Source organism: Sinohyriopsis cumingii, chromosome 17 (genome assembly GCF_028554795.1).
Source record: "Sinohyriopsis cumingii isolate HCF-2022 chromosome 17, ASM2855479v2, whole genome shotgun sequence".
Lineage (NCBI taxonomy): Eukaryota > Metazoa > Mollusca > Bivalvia > Unionida > Unionidae > Sinohyriopsis > Sinohyriopsis cumingii.
The window spans coordinates 13378054-13398389 of NC_142977.1; the positions used below are offsets into that span (position 1 = coordinate 13378054).

General features: G+C 33.2%; 1 protein-coding gene across 3 annotated transcripts in view; it reads right to left on the reverse strand.

Moving 5' to 3' along the window:
* Nucleotides 1-20336, reverse strand: part of LOC149777776 (multiple epidermal growth factor-like domains protein 8) — a 151497-nt gene that overhangs the window by 43146 nt on the left and 88015 nt on the right. For all 3 annotated transcript variants that reach the window (XM_089938810.1, XM_089938812.1, XM_089938811.1), the window contains exons 18-21: nucleotides 19263-19543; nucleotides 9452-9605; nucleotides 5115-5307; nucleotides 1032-1195 (exon numbers count right to left, since the gene is read on the reverse strand). In XM_089938810.1, coding sequence (XP_089794936.1) covers nucleotides 1032-1195; nucleotides 5115-5307; nucleotides 9452-9605; nucleotides 19263-19543 — 792 coding nt within the window. The remainder of the gene's footprint in view (nucleotides 1-1031; nucleotides 1196-5114; nucleotides 5308-9451; nucleotides 9606-19262; nucleotides 19544-20336) is intronic.

The following is a 20336-nucleotide window of genomic DNA, read 5'->3' on the forward strand; positions in this document are numbered from 1 at the left end:
GAACCTTAATGAAAACCCTGGGCATAACAATCATTTGGAACCAATTAGACATCATCAGGAGCAGTAGTAATAATGACATTTTCAAGATGACTACCATAGTGACCATACTGGGACTATTTTCAACTAAACATCGTAAAAAAGCTTTCACTGAAAACCTCATGCTGATAGGACCATCCACTTTGGAGACTGAAGTAACAATAACCTGATTTTCATTGAATGGATGATGTACAAAAGCCCATTATAAATTATCCTTTGATCATGACGACTAAAAATAAGAACAATATTAACATATACAATCATAATGATTATGCCAAACTTGTAATTGTTCATGGGTTTGTCCTGAATACACTGGCAAACTCTGTATACATCATTAACATAAAAATGAAACAATTAAAGATCAATGTAAATGCAAAGTGTAAATGCATGATCAACTTCAATGAGCAAAGACTTTGGATGGTTTGGTATAGTGTTGTTAGGGCATGACTACACATATGGGGTTATTTAGTGTCAAGACTATTATGATAAAGTGCCTTCCCTGAAGAAACACTACATCAGGCGGCCCAAACTGATGCAATGTTTGGATTCAAGCTTGCAACCCTATGCCTGCAAGTCCTGTACACTATTGGATTCAAGCTTGCAACCCTATGCCTGCAAGTCCTGTACACTATTGGATTCAAGCTTGCAACCGTATGCCTGCAAGTCCTGTACACTATTGGATTCAAGCTTGCAACCGTATGCCTGCAAGTCCTGTACACTATCCACTGAGCTGACGTGGCTCATTTCAATAAACTAATTCTGTGAATTCATTTATTTTCACTTACAGTATACATTTTTGTAACTTACTGAAAAATGACATTTCATCCATATTTAAACTGATGGACTGTTAGGGACTCCTGCTGTTTCCAGAGAATTATGACAGTTGGCTTGGTTCTTAAATCTGTTTTTAGAATCATGAAATCTAAGAAGATTAGTACTTCATGAAAATAGTGAATCCATGTGAAGAAAAAGACAAGAGGACTGATTAATAATACCTTTCTTCCAATTTCTTCTGGAATAGTGCTCCACCTTTTGATGCTAGTATCATAGGTATACAGACTGCTTGAAAACTTGAAGCCACTGGACCTGTACACCATCCCACCATAGATGTAAATAGTTCTGGATGGTTCATCATACACTGCAGAATGTCCATACATTCCTGTAATTTTGGAATGAATTAATGTGAATAATTACATAAAATCTTTGTGTACATATGAAGAAATCATTATATAATTTTAGCCAGCTTTCAGAATTTTCTCTCAAATATTTTTACAACAAACAAAAATACCAAGAAAAATGTACAAAAATATGACAATACATAATATATAAATACATGAATTTTGATGAAATTCAAAATACCTCCTACCTGATGCCTGACATAATCAGCTCTACCTGCATAAAATAATACAGCTTCTGCCATGGCCTGCTATCTCCCCCTCCCCTCTTTATAGATGGGACAAGTGTTAACCAAAAATCTATTGCATGTAATATCGTGTCCTCCTCCTATAAATACATGTACAAAGTTTCACCTGCCAAGAAACATTTTTTTAAATGTCACTGTAAATACAATTTTTTCATATAGATCTTGCACTCATTCTGGGAGTGACACATATATAGTCATCCCACAGACATCCGATGTACCAAGCTAAGTGAATTTCAATTTAGAGGAGTAAATGTAATTATGTACAAATTGAGGCTATCACTGTCACAATACAAGAGAGTGACAGAGAGACAGTGAGACAGAGATTTCAGTTGTTGTTGTTGTTGTTGGGTTTAATGTCATTTTTCTGCACACAATAGGCTGTATATGGCGGCCAGTATTAATGGTGGAGGAAGAACCCGGGAAAACCCCAGAAAGAACCACCGACCCATGAGAAGCTACTGGCAAGCTTTCTCACATACCCACATTGGCTGAACCTGAGACTCGAACCCACACAGACAGAGGTGAGATGGCAATGATCCGTAACGGAGACCGCTTTAGACCACTCGGCCACATGGGGCCCCAGAGATTTCAGTAGCAGGTTATATTTCATTGTCATTTAACACTTCTTAGAAAACAAGTGTTAACCAAAAATCTATTGCATGTAACATCGTGTCCTCCTCCTATAAATACATGTACAAAGTTTCACCTGCCAAAAAACATTTTTTTAAATGTCACTGTCAATGCAATTTTTTCATATAGATCTTGCACTCATTCTGGGAGTGGCACATATATAGTCATCCCACAGACATCCAATGTACCAAGCTGGGTGAATTTCAATTTAGAGGAGTAAATGTAATTATGTACAAATTGAGGCAAATCAGTGTCACAATACTAGAGAGTGACAGAGAGACAGTGAGACAGAGATTTCAGTAGCAGGTTAAATATCATTGTCAATTAACACTTCTTAGCAAACAATTTAATACTGTTTTCATGAGGAAACTCAACATCACAATGTATTAAAATCCACAGCAGAATTTTCACATGCTTATTAAATATGCCTGGTTTCTTGGAAGCAAAGTTATCAGCTGATTTGTTGGTGAATTTTACTTTCACGGTAATTCTAGTTGAGCGCTGCATCTGAGTGCCAGATGCCCAAAAGTTAGTGAGCTTGTCATTTGGGAATGAGATTATCATTAGGGAAATGAAAATAATAACAGATGTTTGTTGAAAAATTATGATTCTAATAATAAATATGATGTAATTAATATCTGTATGTAAAGTAAGAAAGTAAATATTTTAAAAAATCTCATGCAATCAATGTCACAAAACTTATATTGTTATTTTAAATCATCATTTATAAATCATCACTCAACAGTTAAAAACGGTGAGCACTTTAGACCACTTGGCCATTCTGGGCTCCCTTTTTAGAAAATGTAAATTTTGACCTTAGGTCAAGTAGAGGACTATATAATCTTGTTACTGGAAAAATTACTCATGCTTTAAGATCTTAACACAATCAATTATATTATTGCTGTGTCCAGTATTTCATTTGGGCTGGAATTTTATTTATTCAAATTATTTAATTCAAGTGATTCTTCTCTGGAAATACAAAGTGCTCTTCAAAAATATCACTCATGGAAACAGACTTGAATTTATGCTCAAATTTCAAATGAATATTTAATTATTGAATTGTATTATTTTGATCCAACAAGAGACTGTTGGTACATCACCAAAACACAGGTCATTACAAGCACACTTTCTGTGTTGGATTTAATATGGATTTCCACATAAGTTTATTCAGACCTTTAATTATTAAGACTTGTGTCTGTAATTCTAGGATTATTTGGGATTTAATTAGCAATGCGGTAAGTTTCTTTTTTAAAATAATTTCACTTTGTATTCTAGGGAAATAAATTATTTGTTTCATCTTACAAAGCTTGATGTTTCTCGATCCATTACATCTCTTCCTCGATAACTCATGCACAATGAGGTCCCAAAACATAGATCACACAATAAATATGGGTATTAGTTACCTAGGGACCTAAAAAAAAACAACATAAGAATGATGGCAGTCCCAGCTAAATATCAAGAAAACCACAGGGGAGGGGTAATAGGGTAGATTAAGTATTGAGTACTCATTTTATAATCATTTTGAGAATAACTGTCATAAGTGTGCTTTTTCTAATGAAGATGTTAGTTATTCTGTATAAATTATATTTATTTTCTAGATGCTCAACATCTGAAAGATCATTAAAAGTATTCCAACTGGTTTTACAAAGCTTTACTTGTATGCAAAAACATTTGTGTTACGTTACTGAATTCTTTTTTTTTTATTGCTGACCAGTTTGGTTCCCTGTTTATTTGTGTGTGTGTAAGAGAGACACTGACAGTTTGACTGATGTACGAATGTGTCTGATTTGGAATTTTAACGTAGCTTTAAAACAAAATCAGTCATATCGCCACGATGTCTGCAATGTGGCAGTTTATAGTGATGACTAGCAATGGGGCATCATGCTGCAGACATGTAGCATGATGTCCCACCCAGTCACATTATCCTGACACCAGGCCAACCAGTCCAAAGATTATTTAGTAATCAATAAGACTTATCACCAGATCTTTAATCAGTTTTACTGGCCGAAAATTAAAAGTGATGTTTGTAAATACTGCAGATCTTGTCACACTTGTCAAATGGTAGGAAAACCCAATCAAAGGCTCATCTGCAACCTATTCCTGCGTTTGATGAACCATTTAGTAGAGTTATGGTAGAATGTTAGTCCCTTACCAAAGACCAAGTCAGGAATATTAAATCTAAAACAATAGTAAAAGTTTGATAAAGTTTCTTTATACTCAATTTGGCCTTCCCAAATCTGTCCAATCTGATCAAGGCTCAAATTTTATGTCTGGAATTTTCCACCAAGTTATGTATGAATTAGGCATCCAGCAATTCAAGTCTTCTGCGTATCACCTTTACAGCCTTCTGCATATCACCCTTACAGCCTTCTGTGTATCACCCTTACAGCCTTCTGCGTATCGCCCTTACAGCCTTCTGCATATCACCCTTACAGCCAAGGAGCTTTAGAATGATTTCATCAAATTTTGAAAAATATTATTTAGTCATTTTGTTTTGATACTGGAAAAGATTGGGATGAAGGCATTCATTTACTGTTGTTTGCTGTTAGGGAATCTGTGTTCATTTTCATCTTAACATGACCTACTTTTGATATATTACCTCGTTTTACATTGGAATAACTCTAAATAATAAATTAATTTCAATTTTATGGATGCAAAAGATGTGTAAAACTTTGTTTAAAACCAATTTTATTCAAAACTGTAAATTCAATATTTTCAGAATCAATTCCTGCGATCTTCAATTTTCAGAGCACATACACAAGATACGCATTACCAAATCCTAATTTTAACAGCTGGTGGATTTAGAGCTGGCTCAAAATTAGAATAATCAGATTACATAAATTATATTGTTTGTTAAAATCATGTTTTAATGCTTGTTCCAGCCTTACCTATCTTTGAGACCTGTGCAAGTACTTGTTTTATGAGGTCAAAAATTGTAATGCAAGTACAGCTCACAATTTGATATAACATGTCATTATACAACATCCTGAATAATTTCACGACATAAAGCAAAAAGAAATGTTACCTAGCGGTATGGCCCCCTGCATATTTGCCCGACTGAGCTGCTGCCAGCTATTGATGTAAAATGAAGTGGTGTTGTACTCATAGACATGATCGCTGAAGTAATGCTCTGTTGAGAATCCTCCTATCACAACAAGGTTCGTATTTTCGACCAGCGTTAAGGAGTGACCCGCTAATCCCATCACTAATGTTGGTACCTTCAGCAGAAAAAAGCATATTATTCTATCATTATTTCCATGATAACTATTAACACACCGAACATTTAACACTCCCATCAATTTATATACGACTTTTTTTTGGAGTCCTGGAGTAAAAGGGACTTGTACAGACACACAATATATAGTGTTACTTTGTACCATTTTGAAGTTGCCATTGGTAAAAGGACTTTTGCAGACAAATATCATATATTGGTACTTTGTACCATTTCGTGGTGGTCAGGAGTTAAGAATGGACCTGTACTGATTAACATCCAACACTGCTACTTTGCACCATTTTGTGGTCCTCTGGGGTGAAAGAGAAATGTGCAGAATGATATCATACATTGGTACTCTGTTATTTTTTAGCAGTCAGGAGTAAATGGGACCAGTGTGTGTATTGCTTTTTGGTACCATTCTGTGTTCAGGCATTATAGGAAAATGTGCAGACTGACATCATATATCAGGACTTTTTTTAACCATTCTGTGATGGTCTGAGGTGAAAAGGAAATGTGCAGAATATCACACACTGGTATTTTGTACCATTATGCAGTGGTCCAGAGCGAAACGGACATGCATACTAACATCTTTTTTTGTTTTGTCTGTGTTTGTATTTTTCTATTTTTAACATAGTTTTAACAATAGGAGTTTCTTAATTCTGAGTGTCAAGCAAGGTGTACCATTTTTTACAGTCTATGGTATGGTTCGGCGTGGTTCAAACCCACAACCTCCTGCATCCGAGGCAGATGCTCTAATCAGTTAGGCCACTGAAGTGGTTGTTTACGTATGTAAATTTATAGATAATCATCAACTATAACTATTTGCAAAGGGCCCCACTAGTGATTAATTGCCTAGCATAAACTTAAAAAGGAAATGGCAATAAAATACCATAATTTTTCTAACTGACAATGTGGAAAACTGGAAATTAAACTCATTCAAGGTCTAATCACTACAAAAGTGCCTACAACATTTGTCTGAAACACAAAAATCCTTGGTAAAGTTACACTACAGAAATCAAATTCATGAAGATCGTTAATCAGGAGGCATAACTCCTGCATATGATGTGGTGGAATGCTGAAAAGTGAACTCATTTGAGACACCATCAACATAAAGCTGTATACCAAATCCACGCAACCTTGGTTACGTTATGCTGTGGAAACCAAACTCTAGAGGGGGCTTAACTCCTGTAAATGATGATGTGTAACGGTGAAAATCAAACCCATTAAATGTCTCCTCAGTATAGAACAGCTCACTGAAATCCCAAACCTGGGAAAAATTATACTGCAGAAACCAAAGTCCAGACGATGAGCAGACATGGAGAAATATTCACATACAAAATGTTGTGAAATGTAAGGAATCAAAAATAGCACACCACATCTGGCTGAGACCAACATACTTGGGTACAGCTGTACTGCAGAAACTCATTAATATAGAGTTTATTGCCAAAATTCTGGATAAGCTTCAGAAATCTGATTACTATAAACCTTGGCAGACTTCATCAAGCAATGCCCTTATAAACAGAGATAGAAAGAAGAATAAATAATTTCGTTCATTCTGACAGATGTTGTACCTTTCATTTGTTGTGCATAAAAAAATAGTCCCAAATAAAGTTGAAATAGTAAAAGTATATTACACATTTTTGATAATTATACATCAAAGAATAAGCATCCATCCAAATAAACAGAACATTTTAAAAAAGACAAAGCATTTGTCAACACAAAATGTAGAATGCGTGTGATGTCACATTGTTTGATACGGTGCACAGTACCCTTTTGAGTTGGCCTAAAAAAAACAGTGAGTGTGCTTACGTTGAAATTTTCCACAACTAAGCATTACACTGTTGCAATATTTTTGTGAAAAGAAGATTACTGGATGCAGAAATGCACATATTTACTGTAATGTATTTCTGACCAGATATTTGCAGTATTAGATTCGGAACATTAGATTACAGACGATGTAAACAAATCTCTTTATGAGTCGGACTTGCATCACATATTTACGGCAAAAATATGCTGTGGTTGGACAAGTTCTGTCAGTTGGGGAGACCGGTTTATGTCTACATTCTTCTGTGAACAAAGGTGAGTTTATTTACTTCAGTGAGTTCACATTTAAACCAAGCTTGTAAATAAGATGGATTCCATGCTACAGATAAACCACCCATTCCTCCCCACCCCTACCCTCGTTATCATCTAAGCAATAACGGTAGTTTTACTTGTGGTTATTGTTCTTGTCTTGGAGGGTTTTGCCATTTTTCATTTTATAATATGTTATACATGACATAACAAACCCCTGTGGGGGTAAATTGGCAATATTGAAACAGATGAGACCATTATTTCCCAATTCCCTTTCGCGAGTCAATTCAAAAACTGGTGGCCAAAAATGATCAATGAAAACAAAAAATTCCAGAAAGCGGGATTAAAAAAGTTTTCCCACAATCCCAGCTAATCAGCAAAGAGAATACCTCACAATAATTTCATGGGCTTATTTGGACCAATCAGAATCACATAAAGTGATATGTTCTCATGTATAATATCAAAAATATGAAACTGTACACACTGTGAGCAAAGTGTACCAACTATGTGATGAAATATGTATCATGATGGATCAGACAAACCGAAGATATCAATCCAAGAGCGTGCTTTTCAGAAATCGTACCACTAGTTTTGGGGAATCTAAGCAGCCCATCCAGAATGGGCAACATGTTCATTAAAATTTTCTATTCAATAGAATAAGAGAATAAATGGCTCAACTAAAAAAAAACATAAATCCTTCAACATCTTTTGCCAAAACATTATGCATTAACTTCCTCACAAATTATTTGCAGTTTTCATTCTCTCCATCTCTGCTGCAACTATATATATTTTTACATCTTAACAACTGGTTTCTTGTTGTTTAGATTGGGGGTGGGTGGCATTTACATTAAGAAATTACTTTCTACATACCAATCTCCTATTAGTTCTGAAGTACTTATTCTCCCTACCAGGACTCAAATAGAAAACTCCTGTTCAACATTTTGAATCCAATATTTTCAATTTTCAGAATTCTATCAATTTAATTCAGAACGGAGAACCTGTTTTAAAACTGGTAATAATTCTACAAAATCCAGAATGGTTGGCACCTCTGGGTGTGTCAGAGGGTGAAAGTACAGGCACAAGATCATTAGGTACAATTCTTTCTTATTCTTCTCAATTTCTGTATCTATTAATCGCTTATACAAACTTTAAAAAAAACAACAACACTGGAACCTACTTGCCATGAAAGTGCTACCTATGTCTCATCATACTCATGCAGGTGAGACAAAACACAGATAATGAGGTGAACTTTTCAGACATGGAAAGTATTAATCTTGGTCCACATTTTTATACAACAATGTATCACCTATCCCCTAAAATAATTAAATTTAGTTTCATTTGACTAACAATTTATCAACTTCTCCCATTATAATGAAATTTAGTTTTAATTTTAATGTAACAATGCTTTGACTTCCCCCATTATAACGAAATGTAGTTTCATTTTAATGTAACAATGCTCTGACTTCCCCCATTATAACAAAATGTAGTTTCATTTTAATGTAACAAAGTATCAACTTCCCCCATTATAATGAAATTTAGTTTCATTTTAAAATAACGTGTCACCTTCCCCCATTATAATGAAATTTAGTTTCATTTTAAAATAACGTGTCACCTTCCCCCATTTTAATGAAAATTAGTTTCATTATAATGTAACAATGAATCAACTTCCCCCATTATAACGAAATTTAATCTCATTTTAATTTAACAGTGTAACAAACAAAAACTATAATAATGAAATTTAGTTTCATTTTAATGTAACAGTGAAACAAGAATCCCCTATTATAATGAAAATAAGTTTCATTTCAACGTAACAATTTATAAACAATCCCCATTTATAATGAAATTCAATTTCATTTTAATGGAATAATGTATCAACTTTACCCTAATAAAAAGAAATTTAGTTTCTATTTTATATAGGGACGTATCAACCTTACCCTTTCAGAATGAAATTTAGTTTCATTTTTTTTCCTGGGGCTTTACTAAACCTTGTTTCCATTGAATACCATAAATATCCAAGCAATGAAAGCTAAATTTAAATTAAACTCCCCTAAAATGAATAACCTACTAAAACATACATTGATTTTTGTCCACTTCCTGGCATCCACAGCAAACTTCCACAGCTCATTTGTTGCCCTGTATTTGAACTGACCATCACCCTCTGCACTTACAAATCCTCCAAAAATGTAGAGTGTCTTGAGGATGGGAACACATGCTGCTGCATGGTAATACCTAAAATAAATTACACATCATAAAATTAAAAACAAAAAAATAGAAATCTTTTCCTGTGTACAGAGAAATTTGTTTTACAGAGAGACTGTGTATGATCACACCATTAAGAACTGGGTACCATGTAACAGATTGAGTATGATCACATCATTAAGAACTGGGTACTATTTAATAGACTGATCATGATCACACCATTAAGAACTGAGTACTATCTAGTAGGGAGATTGAGTATGATCACACTATTAAAAACTGAGCATCATTTAAAACAGTGACTGAGAATGATCACACCATTATGAACTGAGTACTATCCAATATCAATATTGAGCATGATCACACCATTAAGAACTGAGTACAGTCTAATAGAGATTGAGCATGATCACACCAAAAAGAACTGAGTACTGTCTAATAGAGAGATTGATTATTATCACACCATTAAGAACTAAGTAGTCTAATAAAGACTGAGTATGATCATACCCTTAAGAACTGAGTACTGTCTAATAGAGAGACTGAGTATGATCAAACAATTAAGAACTGAGTACTGTCTAATACCAAGACTGAGCATGATCATAACATTAAGAACTGGTACTATCTAATACCAAGACTGAGCATGATCACACCATTAAGAACTGAGTACTATCTAATACCAAGACTGAGCATGATCACACCATTAAGAACTGAGTACTGTCCAATACCAAGATTGAGCATGCTCACACAATTAAGAACTGAATACTATCCAATATCAAGATTGAGCATGCTCACACCATTAAGAACTGAGTACTGTCTAATAGAGATTGAGCATGATCAGACCAATAAGAACTGAGTACTGTCTAATAGAGAAATTGATTATTATCACACCATTAAGAAGTACTGTCTAATAGAGATTGAGTATGCTCATACCCTTAAGAATTGAGTACTGTCTAATAGAGAGATTGAGTATGATCACACCATTAAGAACTGAGTACTGTCTAATAGAGAGATTGAGTATGATCACACCATTCAGAACTGAGTTCTATTTAACACTGAGATTGAGCATGATCACACCATTAATAAATGAGTACTGTATAATACCAAGATTGAGCATGATCACACCATTAACAACTGGGCTCATAAATGCTCTCATTTATGTGCTAGTGTCCATTTTTGTAAGGGTCCATGTGACCTAAAATCATTAAAAACATGTATGGGTTCGTGTCCATTATTGTAAGGACCCCTGTTACCTAAAATCATTATAAACATGTATGGGTTCGTGTCCATTTTTGTAAGGGTCCATGTGACCTAAAATCATTAAAAACATGTATGGGTTCATGTCCATTTTTGTAAGGGTCCATGTGACCTAAAATCATTAAAAACATGTATGAGTTGGTGTCCATTTTTGTTAGGGTCCTTGTGACCGAAAATCATTAAAAACATGTATGGGTGGTGTCCATTTTTGTAAGGGTCCACGAGATTTAACATTATTAAAAACTTGTATGGGTTTTTGATGGTGCTATCAGCTGAATATCAGATGGAAAAGTATGGAGACAAGTAACCCCAGTAATTGTCAATAAAAGTATGGAGACAAATAACCCCAGTAATTGTCAATAAAAGTATGGAGACAAGTAACCCCAGTAATTGTCAATAAAATAAAAGTATGGAGACAAATAACCCCAGTAATTGTCAATAAAAGTATGGAGACAAGTAACCCCAGTAATTGTCAATAAAAGTATGGAGACAAATAACCCCAGTAATTGTCAATAAAATAAAAGTATGGAGACAAGTAACCCCAGTAATTGTCAATAAAAGTATGGAGACAAATAACCCCAGTAATTGTCAATAAAATAAAAGTATGGAGACAAGTAACCCCAGTAATTGTCAATAAAATAAAAGTATGGAGACAAGTAACCCCAGTAATTGTCAATCAAATAAAAGTATGGAGACAAGTAACCACAATAATTGTCAATAAAATAAAAGTATGGAGACAAGTAACCCCAGTAATTGTCAATAAAATAAAAGTATGGAGACAAGTAACCCCAGTAATTGTCAATAAAAGTATGGAGACAAATAACCCCAGTAATTGTCAATAAAATAAAAGTATGGAGACAAGTAACCCCAGTAATTGTCAATAAAATAAAAGTATGGAGACAAATAACCCCAGTAATTGTCAATAAAATAAAAGTATGGAGACAAGTAACCCCAGTAATTGTCAATCAAATAAAAGTATGGAGACAAGTAACCATAATAATTGTCAATAAAATAAAAGTATGGAGACAAGTAACCACAGTAATTGTCGATAAAATAAAAGTATGGAGACAAGTAACCCCAGTAATTGTCAATAAAAGTATGGAGACAAATAACCCCAGTAATTGTCAATAAAATAAAAGTATGGAGACAAGTAACCCCAGTAATTGTCAATAAAAGTATGGAGACAAATAACCCCAGTAATTGTCAATAAAATAAAAGTATGGAGACAAGTAACCCCAGTAATTGTCAATAAAATAAAAGTATGGAGACAAGTAACCCCAGTAACTGTCAATCAAATAAAAGTATGGAGACAAGTAACCACAATAATTGTCAATAAAATAAAAGTATGGAGACAAGTAACCCCAGTAATTGTCAATAAAATAAAAGTATGGAGACAAGTAACCCCAGTAATTGTCAATAAAAGTATGGAGACAAATAACCCCAGTAATTGTCAATAAAATAAAAGTATGGAGACAAGTAACCCCAGTAATTGTCAATAAAATAAAAGTATGGAGACAAATAACCCCAGTAATTGTCAATAAAATAAAAGTATGGAGACAAGTAACCCCAGTAATTGTCAATCAAATAAAAGTATGGAGACAAGTAACCACAATAATTGTCAATAAAATAAAAGTATGGAGACAAGTAACCACAGTAATTGTCGATAAAATAAAAGTATGGAGACAAGTAACCCCAGTAATTGTCAATAAAATAAAAGTATGGAGACAAGTAACCACAATAATTGTCAATAAAATAAAAGTATGGAGACAAGTAACCCCAGTAATTGTCAATAAAATAAAAGTATGGAGACAAGTAACCACAATAACTGTCAATAAAATAAAAGTATGGAGACAAGTAACCACAGTAATTGTCGATAAAATAAAAGTATGGAGACAAGTAACCACAGTAATTGTCAATAAAATAAAAGTATGAAGAAAAGTAACCACAGTAATTGTCAATAAAATAAAAGTATGGAGACAAGTAACCACACTAATTGTCAATAAAATAAAAGCATATATGCGAAAGAGGCATAAGCATAAATACTGCTAAAATAAGTGGCAAAAAAGTGTAACAAGAGTAATCTATGTATAACATGACACAATTACATAACACTATTAAAAATGTACATTTATTTTTGCAGCCGTTTAAAATTATTGCCATAAATGGGCAAAATCTTTGTGGACTAGTACCAGAATACAGCACAAAACAAAATGATAAATTATTTATATAAACCACTCACTTTAACTTAGTCTACACGTGCAACTTTTGCTGCATGATCATAAAGTCAAGTCCACAAATTGTGCAGTGAGCATGATGATATGTTGGTCTGGGTGCCATATTACATCAATCTCATATTCTTCTTTTCATATTTGTACAGTTTAGTTGATTTGTCCCTATCTGACATATTTTGAAGTTTAAAAAGATCCCTATGCTCTAATATTTCTCAGTCATATAGCATCCATGAGTCACATCAATAAAACCTGATTTGCTTAACATCTGGGACCATGTTTTTTAAAAGTATAGATGGGTCTGTTGACTAAATATATTTTCAAAATAATTTGTGAGGCTGTTTCATACTGAAGAAACCCTTCTGTTTGGAAATGTATCATATATAGTTGCTATAAATAGAAACTAAGGCAAGCACATGTAGGTTTGTGATGGACAAATGTACTATTAAGCTATTCTCATGCAGCAGTCTTCCTTTTTAGAATATTCTCAAATGTATATCATGTGTGGGATATAAGTGATGATAAAAATAAAAATGATGAACCCAAGTTTTTATTATTTTTATTTTTTAATGGACAGAAAAAATGCTATCCATATAAAGGCAAGCATACATAGTTCCCACACTTTTCTAAAGATAAATTTCCAGGGTTTTTCCAGGAAAAAATAATTTTTTCAAGGTTCAAATATGACCATTACTGATTGGAATTAAAGAACATTTTTGATTATAAAACATGCATTTTCTAAATCTAAAGATGTTTCTCTTTCAAGACTCCAAAATATCTAAAAGTCAGAAATGATGATTATGTACACCACAAAATGTATCACATGAAACAAGTTTGATTATATTCCTATAAATTGGCATGTAAAGTAATTTCAATGTATAGAATTAAAAAAACTATCTTTATTTTGCTGTGTTATGTTGCTAAGTGGGAATAACATAATGAACACAAATTAGTTTTGTTTCCTTTCAAACCTTTATTTCTAAAGAATTCAGTAGCAATATATAAATGCATCTTATAGAAAGTAAACATTTCCTATTATAGTATATATATAAAAAAACTATAAATGCAAATAATTAGAATCTTGTCTTGTAACAAAAATAGTTTAACATTGAATTTATCTGTGTCAATAAAATCAAAAACAAGATTTTTCAAACAACCTAATCTCCTTAAGACGATCTGCTAAAAAATCCATCATTTAAAAAACATTTTCAAAAGGGTGAATTTAAATTTTGACAAAAGACCTTCAACATTATATACTGTTGTATAAACAAGGACTGAATATTCTGGAAAATCAACTTGTCTTCTTGTAATTCATTAAACCAGTCCCCAAACCTGTACTGATACAGAGGCTCATCTTGTTTTAAAATATATAATACATGGGATGGCAATTTCTCATTTCAGCTGAGATTCAACAATTTGGACAAATTTGGATTAAAACGATTAGCAGTCCACTTTCTAATCTGGGTTTCCTCCAAATATTCCCACCCCATTTTTCATATTTGGACATTTGGGTGTGGGGTCATGCAATTGCCTATCAAAAATTTGGAATTTGCTGCCACCGTGCGGTAGTGACATATGATAGTCACTTTCCAGTGGGCCTAGAAAATTTAAATGTATGTTATATCGACTTATAACTGTATGAAATTGATAGGAAAATGGTTTATTTTCTCAGAAATGGCAAGTATTATAATCGTTATGTCTTTAATCCACTGAAAGACAAAACTACGGCATAGATGAAACCTGACCCTGTACTTGCTATTTGCATTACTAGTCACATGATTTCACAAATCTCAAATGATGACATCGGAAGTCCAATAGTCACGTGATATCAACAACTCCTTTTTAATGTTGTTGTGCTGAAATTCAATTATATTAAATGAAAGTCATTTATGAATGAAATTGAATTATATTAAATGAAAGTTTGATACTTTTTGTAATAACCAGCAATCTGGCCAGTCTGATTTATCAAGCAGAGAGCACATGTCAACTTGGTAGTCATGTGATACAACAAAACTCCAGAAGTTCTTCTTGGAATAAATGTTGTGTTCTTTCATTTTTTTATTTTTATTACAACCAGTATATGACTTTCATTTGATATTTTTCTTTCTTTTTTCTCCTCAACATTTGCAAATGTGGGTTGTTACATCTGTGTACTCATGTGACTAGCAATGCAAATTGCGAGTACCAGGTCACATTTCATCAACACCGTAGTTTTATCTTGTCTTTCAGCAGATTAAAGACAGAATGATTATAATAGTCACAATTTCTGAGAAAATAGGTAATTTTCATATTGATTTCATGCATGTATCGCTCGATCTAACAGCATAAGCGGCTATGCTTTGCCACCACCATGTTGGTCTCTTGTGATGCTAGACTGGTTTTCATGCCTTACATGTAAGGAAAGATATGGACATTGAGTTGACTTTGAAAATAAAAGTCTACTAAACGAATCTAATCCAATGAGTGCTTGGATTAAGTCAGCTTATATGTTTGTTGCAAGTACCCAAATGATCCATACTGCACCCTCTGAATATTCTGGTTACAACTCAATAAAATTAACTCAGGATCAGTTTAGTTACAACTCAATTATGTGATTGTTTCAGGCATCAAGTGCTGGCGGTAAATTCCCAGGTTTTTCCCAACTTTCATCAATATTTGCGAAATTTAAGGACTTTTCATGGTCCGGAAAAAATTATCATTTCTCATGACTTTTTTCCAATTTCCTGGTAGGATGGGAAACCTGAAGCATAAGACATAATTCGGTGAAAAAATGCATAATAATTATGCCAAATGTGTATTGGTTGGCATGTATGTAAAGACAATGAAATTTTTTAAAATTCCTCAAATTTGCACAGGCTGAAGATCAAAGACACCTTTTATCAGATCCCCAGAGAAAACGATATGTCAGTGAGTGAATGTTTTCAGTATGACACATTTACTGAGATGACATCCATTTTCTGTAACAGAGAGCCTGTGCAGTTAATTTATGGCATATCGTCATAGTGTCTGAAATATTTTGAGGTATTCAAATAATGACAGGATATTGTACAAACAAATTAACACATGAATAGGTAAAATTTTATATCCCTTCCGAACTTCACATGAATAGGTAACACACTATGCCCACTCCCAACTTCAACTGTGAGGGGATAATACTAATTTCTTCTCTGTGTTAATTAATTCATATTATCTTTCCATGCATAAGTTATTGTTATATATATTAAATTTATACTGTGTACCTGACTTTGATCATGACTGTGAATGGAGCTAATGCCTACCTGATTTCTGTCATGATTTTAACTAAACAAGATGTTTACATATTAATAATAATAATAATAATGAGGACTTTGTATAGTGCCCAATCTTTAGAAGCTCTAAGCGCTTTACAACATTAGACAACACCTATAAGATAAAAAACATATAATGATAGGATTAGAAGTTCAGGTGAGTCTTGTTGGCAATACGACTAGTCCCAATAATTTTCCATTAAGATAAATGGTTATTCCAGAACACTATATTGTGACATAGGTCAAGTAAATTTATGTATACACAGGAGCTGACAAACAAATTATTCAGTCCTGTTACATTACCAGTCCTTGGGAATCTGTAATCAGAGTTTGTTGTCGTGTTAAGATTCGATCTGAGAGGAATTATTTATTTAAATTATTCATTGGAATTAACAAACTGCTAATTGTCTCTATGTACTAAAACGCTACTTTGGAATTATTGAAAATATTCAAAGACATTCTGGATTGTATCATTGTGTTACATCAAGACATTCAAGACATTTAGTACATCTGGGCATTCAAGCCTGTTGGTATATCAGGACACTCATGACTATTGGAATTCATTTGGAACATTTGTATACATTTGGACTTGTGATAGGAATTTACAATTATTTGGGATTTAATTCACGATACTTTAAGTGTCTCTTAATTTTCATTTTTGTAACTTAGATAAATAAATTACTGTTGATCTGATTAAACTTGATGAGTTTTGCTTCTTTTTGTTACACAGCTTAACACATTAACCCCTGAGCCAAACAGCTAGGCAGTCCCCTGAAGCATACTTGCAGAGACCACCTAGAGCAGTGTTAGCCTTTCCAGTGCCTGTATCCCTGAGACTAGCTGACAGCAATTGGATTGCAGATTTTTATAGAGGGGCTACTTACAATAAAATTGTTATTATTTTATTTGCATTCATTTAATTCAGCTCAAATTTGGCACGGCAGTTCTCAATAAACTTACATACATAATGGTATAAATTTCATGCTACATGCAGAAATAAAACTAATGCATGATGGTGAAAACAAATGATGTACTTGCCAATTTGCTTCTCTTGCCGTGAATAATCGATAAAATCCATTATGAATTCACAAAGAATTATTAACACCATCAACACATGAAATAATTATATTTTATGTACACAAAAATTCCACTTGTCGTCTCTTGTAAACTAAACATCCTGTGAATACTGTACACAAATGGGCATATTTTATTTGCTCTTTACTTACCTTTCTTCCTAAGAATTCTCACTGAAATTTTTAAAACTAATAAAACACTTAACAAACCTTGAACTATGAACACTCATGTTAACAACGTATATTTCCCAAACATTTATTTAACGATTATTCAAAAGAAAAAGAGGCTCCACGAAATCAAATGCATTTGCATCAGGGTCTAAATCCGTTGCTGGTCCTTGGTAAGTTGGTATAGCCTCTTGTCAATGTGTGTTTTATCATTTACGATCATCGATCAGCTCTACTTTCATTTTCTTCTTCTTCTTCAACATTCTCATTTTCGTCACTACCGCTGTTATTTTCAGTAGCTTTTTCGATGTCACTATCAATCTCGTGTGATTAAAATCCAGAAAATTATCCATCAGAATCCGTCAAGAAAAAGTCTGCTCCTAGAGGCTGATTCTCATCAATTTGCATCATTTTGAAATCGAAATATTTTCACTAAATCAACTGATATCGAAGTGAAAAAAATTTCCCGCTGTTCAGCAATGTACGCTCTATCTATGTAAGCTAAAATTTGATTGGTTAAACTGCCTGCATTAGTAGGAAATGGCTTTAAATCGACCAATGGTTTGCGCCGAGTTAACTCGTCGTGCGGGAGAAAGGCCTTGCTAAATACTGCCTCTTAAACTCGGCGCTCGGGAGACAAGCTATGCAAACTCAGCCACTTTAGCGAGGCTCGCGGGAGATCAGGGGTGTAAAGTACGACGAGTATACTCGTCGCCAGGGGTTAATGTGTTAAGACCTAGAGTCATAACATTATGAATTATGTTTTATAACAGATATGTACAACCAAGAGCTGGTGTGTCCATGACCTCATTTTACTTGCTTATTTATATCATAAAGTGTGAATTTTAAAATGGCTTATTTATATCATAAAGTGTGAATTTTAAAATGGCTTATTTATATCATAAAGTGTGAATTTTAAAATGGCTAATTTATATCATAAAGTGTGAATTTTAAAATGGCTAATTTATATCATAAAGTGTGAATTTTAAAATGGCTAATTTATATCATAAAGTGTGAATTTTAAAATGGCTTATTTATATCATAAAGTGTGAATTTTAAAATGGCTAATTTATATCATAAAGTGTGAATTTTAAAATGGCTAATTTATATCATAAAGTGTGAATTTTAAAATGGCTTATTTATATCATAAAGTGTGAATTTTAAAATGGCTTATTTATATCATAAAGTGTGAATTTTAAAATGGCTAATTTATATCATAAAGTGTGAATTTTAAAATGGCTTATTTATATCATAAAGTGTGAATTTTAAAATGGCTTATTTATATCATAAAGTGTGAATTTTAAAATGGCTTATTTATATCATAAAGTGTGAATTTTAAAATGGCTTATTTATATCATAAAGTGTGAATTTTAAAATGGCTTATTTATATCATAAAGTGTGAATTTTAAAATGGCTTATTTATATCATAAAGTGTGAATTTTAAAATGGCTTATTTATATCATAAAGTGTGAATTTTAAAATGGCTTATTTATATCATAAAGTGTGAATTTTAAAATGGCTTATTTATATCATAAAGTGTGAATTTTAAAATGGCTTATGCGCCCCAGAGAAAGTTGCACATGCCTGAAGTAGAGCATTAACATTATAATACCACAATTTTGCTGCCTTGATACATTTTAATTTTAATTTTCAGCCACAGCAAAAATGGTTATTTCCTCCTACCTTGCCACAGGCAAGTCTTCTCCTATTGGAATCATTTCATGCCACTGCATCTGCTGCGGGTCAAACCGCCAAATGTCATCCATGAGACCCAATTCAAACGAGTATCCTCCAAACAAGTATAAAGAATCACCACAACTTGTTAGGGTATGACCATATCTGCCTATCGGCTGGTTCCTATGCCCCTCCCAGCGGGAGGATCCATGGTTTAAGTTCCAGGGAAAGACATTTACATGCAAGGGTTCTCCACCAAAGTCTGTCTTGCAGTTACAAGAGTCGAATGCCTGCAAAAGAAGGATCATTTTCAAGTTAAGAAAATACTACTGCATATAAATCCTTTGTCTGTAAAATAATGCTCATGCCAAAATATATTTCCCGTTTTATTTTTACTGCTTACTGATCAAATTAACGAAGTACATGTCAAATACACAAAGATGGTAATCAGCCAGTTAAGGAGAAACAAAATAGAATCATTATTGAAAATAAATGTCAGCAAGATACTTGTGAACAAAACTAATATTAACATTTTTGTAATAAGTTTTGGAAATAGTCACGTACTAAGGTCATGATTCATTGCCACTTTTTCAGGGATATGAATTTTTGTAATTACGGAGACAAATTACAAACTGTCATTACTTAACATTCACTGATTGCAAAGTAGGTTTCATTTTTTCCACACAGAGATCATTGTTTCCACACAAGGATCATTGTTTCCACACAAAGATTATCATTTCCACACAAGGATTATCATTTCCACAAGGATCATTGTTTCCACACACGGATTATCATTTCCACACAAGGATCATTGTTTCCACACAAAGATTATCATTTCCACACAAAGATCATTGTTTCCACACAAAGGTTATCATTTCCACACAAGGATCATTGTTTCCACACAAGGATCTTTGTTCATCGTGCATTTATATTCATTGTTTAATGCATCCAGCAAACCCAAAACACTTTGTACTTCATGAAAAATAGTAAAATTACAATATCTGCATGAATGATTTCATCATTATTCTAAAATATCTTGTATTTGAAATCTAAACCTCAATATGCATAATGGAGGAAGAATAA